The following is a 7,912-nucleotide window of genomic DNA, read 5'->3' as shown; positions in this document are numbered from 1 at the left end:
CCCAGCCCCACCCCCAGCCCCGCCGCCTCCCCAGAGACCCTCAGACCACGCCCCAGCGGGCGCAGAGACCCCGGATCCCTGTACAGAGACCTCGGATCACGTCCGAATACCCAGGGGGAGCTCAGACCAGGCCTCGCCTCCTTGGAGGACCCAGACGATGTTCTAAAGCCGCCCAGGACCACAAACCATGTCCTACTCTCTTTGGCGACCTCAGACTATGCCCCACACCCTGGGAGGGACCCCCGACCATGTCCTAAAATCCAGAGCGACCCCAGACTATGCCCCACACCCTGGGAGGGACCCCCGACCATGTCCTAAAATCCAGAGGGACCCCAGACCATATCCCAGCATCCGAAGGGATCCAGACCGCCCCACCGGGGACCCTAAATTATACCCCAACATTCCGATGGACCTCAGACCACACCCCCTCCCTCAGGGACCCCAGACCATACTCCAACATCCAGGACGGCCTCAGACCATGTGGCAGCAGCCAAGGAGATCCCAGATCATGCCTTACTCCCTTTGTGGACCCAAACCATGTTCTGTAGCCATCTAGAGCCACAAACCATATGCCACTCCTTCTTGGGGACCCCCCTGTCCTTCTACCCTCAAGGACCCTAAACCATTCCTTGGCCCCCAATATGGACTCCAAACCACGTATAACTTCTAGGGGGGCCCAAAAATGTTTCTTATCCCCCTTAAACTTTCCCCGCTACACCCATTAGACCCCAGACCATCCTCCAATCCCCTTGGGGACCTTAGACCTTTCTCTCCCTCCCACCCTTCCAGGGTATCACTTGGTTCCCAAATTTCTCCCAGATTCTTTCCCATCCCCCCACCAGTCTTGCCCCCTTGAGGACCCTGACTTCTTCCTGTTCCCATTATCTCCCTTGGACCCTGCAGACCTTTGTCCCCTACCTGTGACTTCCATGGAGCCCAGAATGCCTTACTCCTTCCTTGTTCAGAGCCCTTTGCCCAACCCCTACCCCATAGCTGACCCCCTCCAGCCGTTCCCTCAAACCCCACTGAGTTTCTCAGGCCACTCCGCATCTCTTTCTGAGATACCCACAGGGCCCCCAAACCCAGCAAGTCCTCCCCTAAAAATCCGCCTTGTTGCATGCAGTCCCCCAGATCCCTGGAGTCTCAAATCCCATTTTGGATCCCACTGTATCGAGGTCTTCCCCCAAACCCCTTCTCTAAATTCTTCACATGAAGCCTGCCCTACCCCCTAGATTAAGTCACTTCTGCAGATCCTCCCTCTAGCGAACCTTGACCCCACTCACAATCATTAGATGCCCCTGGGGACACTCACAAGCCCTCAAGTCTCCAGACTCCACCCTTCCCCACCACCACCCAGGCAGCATCCCCACCTCCCATGGTTTCTAGTGCTCCCTACTGGAGCACAGCAGTAGGAAGAATAACAACAACAAAAGTGAACACATATCCAGCCCTCCTGTGTGCCAGGAAGGATTCTAAGGGCTTCACATATAAATAATACTTCATTCAATCTTCACAGCAGCCAGATCAGGAAGTCCTGTTACTATTCCCATTTTACGGATGAAGAAAACTGAGGCAGAGAGAGGTTCAGTCACTTGCCCAACGTCACACAGATAGTACATGGCAGAAAAGCATGGAGGTGAAGGGGAAAGACGGTGAGGACAGGCCCAGGCTGGACAGCAGTGGAAATGGGAGGGTGAGAAAAAAGATAATAATAAGAGAGACAGTGATACACAGAGATGGAGAAACAGAGCGCATGAGGCCCAGACAGAGAGACAGCCTCATTCGTAGAGCCTCTCTGGCCCTGTGATATCCGGCCCCTGCTGACCTCATTCCCAACCACCCTGTCTTCCAGCTTCAGCGACGACTTTTCCTTTCCTCCAATACACCAGTCCTTGCAGCCCCTGGGCCTCTGCATTCTTCTCCCCTTTCCACGGCTGGTTCCTTCTTTTCATTCCGGTCTTAACTCGGGTGAGTTAAGAGAGATCTTTCTGGCTGGGTGCAGTGGCTCACACCTGTAATCCTAGCACTCTGGGAGGCCACGGCTGGAGGATCACTTGAGCTTCAGGAGTTCAAGACCAGCCTGAGCAAGAGTGAGACCCACCCCCTTCTCTACTAAAAATAGAAAAAATTAGCCAGGCATGGTGGCACACGCCTGTAGTCCCAGCTACTTGGGAGGCTGAGGCAGGAGGATCGCTTGAGCCCAGGAGGTTGAGGTTGCTGTGAGCTAGGCTGACACCACGGCACTCTAGCCTGGCCAACAGAGCAAGATTCTGTCTCAAAAGAAAAAACAAGAGAGAGACCTTCCTTTTCCATCCCTAATTTACACACATCACCCCTACTGGGGCCCTCTCCAAGTGTTCTTATGTTACTTTGAAATATACAAAAATAAGATGGATTGGTGGATGGATAGATGGATGGAGGTGTGATAAACGAAGTACAGTGAAATGTCAGTGGTAGCATCTACGTCGTGGGTATATGGGTGTTCACTATAAAAGTATTTCATCTTTGCTGCAAGTTTGAAATTTTTTGTAGTAAATGTTGGGTGGAGGGGAAGCGGGACTCTTCTAGAGACTAAAGAGGCAAGCAATTTCCCCACCAGGTCACGCCATTTAGCACATCACCTCATTTCTTGCTCTCATAGCACTTACCACTCTCTGAAAGGATCTTATTTGTTTACTTGTTTACTTATTTATTGTTTACTAAGTTATTTATTTACTGTCTAGTTATTGAAATGTAAGCTTCCCAAGGGGGAGAGTCACAGGGACACCAATTTTCTCCAGTGCCCGGAACGGTGATTGACACCCAGTAACTCGGTAAACACGTGTTCTTGGATGCGTCTTGGGAAAGGGGTGGGGAGCTAGGCCTGCTCCAGACTCATTTCAGGGACCACAGTAAGTAATAAACACGACCTCCCAGCCCAGGGCCACTAGAAGAAAAAGGTATACCCCAGTGTCTGGAGAATGTCCCATAAGGCTGCTGCCAACCTTTTTGGCACCAGGGATCAGTTTTCGTGGAAGACAATTTTTCCACGGACAGGGGTGAGTGGGGAGGGAAGGTTTCGGGATGATTCAAGCGCATTACATTTATTGTGCAGTCAAACCTCTCTGCTAATGATAATCTGTATTTGCAGCCCCTCCCCAGTGCTAGCATCACCGCCTCAGCTCCACCTCAGATCATCAGGCACTAGATTCTCGTAAGGAGCGCACAACCTAGATCCCTCGCATGTGCTCCTATGAGAATCTAATGCCACCATAGATCTGACAGGAGGCGGGGCTTATGCGGTGATGCGAGCCATGGGGAGCGGCTGTAAGTACAGATGAAGCTTTGCTCTCACCTCCTGCTGTACAGCCTGGTTTCTAACAGGCCTGGGGTTGGGGACCGCAGCCATAAGGTCAGGGAGTGAGTGTGAGTTGGCCTCAAAGAGAGGGCAGCAGGTTGAAGTAGTGTTAATTGTGTCCCTGGGGCCCCAACTCCTGCCGCAAACCTTCTAATACAGACCCACGACCAATCCCATTCTTGAACAATTTAGGACCCATGCCCAAACCTAGGCCACACCCACTGTCTCTTAGGCCCCGCCCCCCAAAACTCCAGCCCTATCTGACCTAAGCCACGCCCACTCAGCTCTATCTTTGAGACCACCCCAAAATATATAATATTCAGACTTCCTCAGCCTAGGCCCCGCCTACAAGCCTAAGCTCCACCCTTCACCCAAGCCCCACCCCTCCAGTTTAGCCTCCGCCCCTAAAGCATACCAGCTTTCAGCCTAGGCTCGTTTCCTAATGCCTAGACTGGGTCCTCCACTCTCAGCTCCGTCCCAGAGTCCAATCTCCACCTCTCCAACCTGAGGTGGGCTCACATTCAAGGTTAGGAAGAAGTCCCCCAAGGAAAGTCTAGGGTGTAGATTCAAAAGTTAGGGAGCAGGATAAGTTGGTGGAACTAGAGGAGGGGATCCCCAGTTTGTACCGCTTCTCGAGGGAGTCACCCCAAACCCAAGATACTCCCCATTTTGGTAACTCTTCATTGGATAGTGTACTCTATTCTGGCTCTCTAATCGGTCCTTCCACAATCCCCAGCCACATTCACTTGGCATTGGACTGCCTCTCTGAGTCACTTCTCTGATTGGCCCCTGCTTTCCAAATTCTTAGCTCCTGATTGGGCAAATCCTTGTACATGCCTCTTTCTGATTGGAGTGTTTGCAAACATGAGCCTGGATGCAAACAGAAGTTCCACACGAAGAGGTGGGTGCCCTGGGGAGGAGAAGGAGCTGGGGGAGGAGGAGATGGTTCCCTAAATCTCTTGCCTAAGTGAGGGTGTGACCATCGACCACAAGATAGCGTGGGGCTAGAGTTCTAACTGTGCAGACCACTATCCCTGTGGCTTCAAGCAACCATTTCTGGCTTCTGTGCCTCCGTTTCTTCATCTTTCAATTGGGGATAATAGTGGGTACCTACTTCATGGGGTAACATAAGGATTAAATGAGTTAATACCTATAAAATGCTTATAGAAGTACCTGACACATAGGAATCCCTCAGTAGAAGGGTTAGCTGTTATTAACATTTGATCGTGTAAGTGCATGACCTTGGAGGAGTCCCTTCGCCTCCTGACCTCTGCAGGCCAGGAGTTCCTTGTCCTCTGAATTGAGTGACCTCTCCTAGACCTAGCCCTCCTCCTCTTCCAACTCCTGCCATCAGGGACTGGGCCTGCGACCAGAGGGAGAGATAGAGAGAAGGAGACAGGGAGAAGGGCACTAGCAGAGAGGAGAGGAGCTCAACCCAACCCCTCAGAAAATTGAGGGCCTGGGGAATTTCTCTATGGCCCAGTGTAGAGTGATTCTATCCTGAATCCCTCTTGCAGCTTGTCCTAATTGGAGACAAGGGAGCAAGAGATGGGGCGGAGTGGGGTGGTGAGGGGATGATGGTGTGTTATGGCTGCGGGTGGAGGTTGGATCTGAGCTTTTGGACCCTCCCTCCAGGAACGCCAGGGTTGGGGGAGGGGCAGCCCAGGCCCAAGGTCACTGTGTCATTGTTACCATGGCAACAGCCACCTCTCTACAAGGAACCTGGAAAGGGGTGTGGGGGAGGGAGTTCCCAGATTCCTGAATCCAGGGACAGAGAAGAATAATCAGAGACATGGAGGAGAAGCAGAGAGAGACAGAAAGAGTGAGTTTCATTTCAATGAAGACCTGCCCATCTCGGAATTCTCCCAGCCTGGTACACTGTGGGTGCTCAATATATGTCCCTCAAAGACAGAGACAGAAAAAGACTGAGAGAGTTCAATGCCCAGAGATGCCAGAAGCAAGGAAAGAAGAATCTCTAGAATGGGGACAGCTGTCCCTTCCCTGTCTCCTCAAGTTCAAAGCCGTTGGGGGTCCACTGAGGGTTCTGAATCTTCTTCATCTTCTCAGCCCTGGGCCCTAAGACAGACCCAGCCACGCAAGCCATCCATCCTCAGCAACACCCAAGCCCTGAAGCAATTATGTTTGATCCTTTTGGCCCTAAATTCTTCCTACCCAGGGGCTTAGCTAAGAAAAATCGACTTCAGAGCCAGCTGATGCCTGCTAGCCCCCCGCTGAGGAGGGAGGAGAGGAGGGAAACAGGAACTCTGTCTCTTGCACTCTCAGTGTCCTCCGTCCCCTTGGGAGTGACCTCCCTCCATGGATTCAGCTATTCCCCCAATTCCTCCAGGAGACCCAGACCCAGGCTACCCCCATCTCCTGCGACATCTCCCCCCGACCCCAGAAAATCCTACAGGTCCCTCCCTTTTTTTTTCAGAGAAACAGGTACCCTCCTTTCCTCTGGGGACCGAGCTTGCATTTCACTAGGTCTGCCCGCCCCCTGCCGGCCCAGGGCTGGCACTGCAGGGACTGTCGGCTAGAGCCCCCAAGGTGGGGCAGGAACGGAGCCAGCCAGAACTGAGGATCTCTGAGTTCTTGCATTTTTAATTTCTTTATGGTCTTGGATGTTCAGGTCCTGGGGGTCCGGATCCCCAGTCCCCTTGGGAACTCAGACATCAGGAATTCAAGTACCCATCCCGGAGGTCAACGAAAGAAAGACAACTTTTCTTGGAGCCAGGCCTCGGTGAGGTCATCAGTGGTGCGGATTTCAAATACCTGGGCAGAAAGAGGTCTCAGCGTTATGATCCACTCAAGAACTGAGACGGTGAAGACTCCGGCCCCCTTCTCCTTCAGACCCAGGACTCCAGGCCCCCAGACCCCATTCCCTCCCTGTCATACTCGGGAGCCTGCCCCAGCCTAGACCTTCGTGAGCTCTGCCGTCTGCACCAGCCTGTTTTTGCTTCCGGCGTACATCATCTGTTGCTCGGGCTTGCAGCCTGCGTGGAAAACGGGAGAAGGTTTCACATGTGGGGGGGACCCAGGCACGTGCTCCAGCAATGTCCCGCAGGCCCTGCAGTTTTCTAAGAGTCCTTGCAGCTGTTCTAAAGGTGGCCCCTCTGCTGTACTCAGAGTTCCTAGGTTTGTTTGGGGGCTTCGAGTTATTCTGAGGGTCTCTGGAGATGATTTAGAGGCCAGACGGGAATTTCCAGGTAAAAGGAAAAGGTGGGTTGGCTTACGCCCCAGGACTGAGGAGGGCGGGTGGACTCTTGGTGAGTCTGAGCCTCCATCTCCATGTCACTGTCCTCACATGCCGCACACACACATCACACACACACCGTCACACGCTCACACTCTAATTCAGGTGCCTGTACACGTCTGCAGTCACGCACACGCACTCACGTGCACACACTCACACCCCCCACCGGAATCGAAGTCCCCGTCCTCAGACAGTACAGCTGTGTCTCACCCACAGGGCTGGAGAAGATGAAACACAAAGGGTAGGACACTCGGCCATCCTCGTGCACGTATTTGTAGCTGTAAACCACGAACCTACACCAGTAAAAGGGAATTCAAACTCAGGACTTCGGCCTGGAGCCCGGGCCCAACAGCCACCACCTGAGTCCACAATCTTGAAAGCTTGACTGAGTCTGAGAACCTAAGGTCAATGCCTTGGGGCCTGGGGTGCCAGCCTCAAACACAATAAACGATTTAAAATAATAATAACAGTGAGTGCTTATTTGACTCACTATAACCCTATCAAATAGGTGCTATTAATATTCCCATAGTACAGATGGGAAAACTGAGGCCCAGAGTTGCTTGCCCAAGGTTCTATGGATAAGGGAGAAATTTGAACCCAGAAAATTCAGCACCAGAGCGTAAGTGCTCACCCACTACGCAATACTGTCCAGCGAACTAGAACCCTGCTGTGACCAGAGATGGCTACATAATTTGCCAAGCCCAGTGCAAAATGAAAATGTAGGGCCCCTTGTTCAAAAAAGCAGGAAAGCCCTTTTTCCTTTCTTCCGCAATCTCTCTAGACTGCATGGTCTTTTTAAACTTGCTATTTAAAGTCTCGCTCTCTTGGGCATGGGGATACTTGCAGCGGGAGTACAGACGCTCACAGGAGCACCCTGTAACTTGTCACGCAGAGGGTTCGTACTAGGTCCTGACCCTCCCCACATCAGCAGGGGACCTGAGGACAGCAGCAGTCACTAGGCAGGGTCAGAGAGTGGCTGGCTGATGGGTCTCCTGGGAGGCAGCAGGAGGTGGGACCACGTTTGAGCCTAGCTCCAAGCTCCCATTGTCCCATTGGATTTCATACAAAATGCAAACTCAAGGATAAAACTATTAAATAAAGAATATCAGCATTAACCCCATGTGGGGCCCTGTATAACCGTCATACCCCGGTGAAGCTGATCCCAGCTGAGTTCTAGAGCCTGAGATCGAGATTCAAAATCCTAGAGACCCTGGCCAGGCCCAGTGGCTCACGCCTGTAATCCTAACACTCTGGGAGGCCGAGGCAGGAGGATTGCTCAAGGTCAGGAGTTTGAGACCAGCCTGAGCAAGAGTGAGACCCCC

At 52.5% G+C, this 7,912-nt stretch overlaps 1 protein-coding gene across 1 annotated transcript in view; it reads right to left on the bottom strand.

The window, feature by feature from the left end:
• Positions 1-5,923: 5,923 nt before the first annotated feature.
• GMFG (glia maturation factor, gamma) overlaps positions 5,924-7,912 on the bottom strand; it is a 10,078-nt gene continuing 8,089 nt past the window's right edge. The window contains exons 2-4 of the mRNA XM_012656976.1: positions 6,801-6,883; positions 6,257-6,330; positions 5,924-6,109 (exon numbers count right to left, since the gene is read on the bottom strand). Of these exons, the coding sequence (XP_012512430.1) occupies positions 6,038-6,109; positions 6,257-6,330; positions 6,801-6,883 (229 nt within the window). The 3' untranslated portion in view covers positions 5,924-6,037. The remainder of the gene's footprint in view (positions 6,110-6,256; positions 6,331-6,800; positions 6,884-7,912) is intronic.

This window comes from Propithecus coquereli, unplaced genomic scaffold, assembly GCF_000956105.1.
Source record: "Propithecus coquereli isolate 6110/MARCELLA unplaced genomic scaffold, Pcoq_1.0 Scaffold53, whole genome shotgun sequence".
NCBI lineage: Eukaryota > Metazoa > Chordata > Mammalia > Primates > Indriidae > Propithecus > Propithecus coquereli.
The sequence above is the reverse complement of the archived record's forward strand: the minus strand, read 5'-3'. Positions and strand labels throughout refer to the sequence as shown.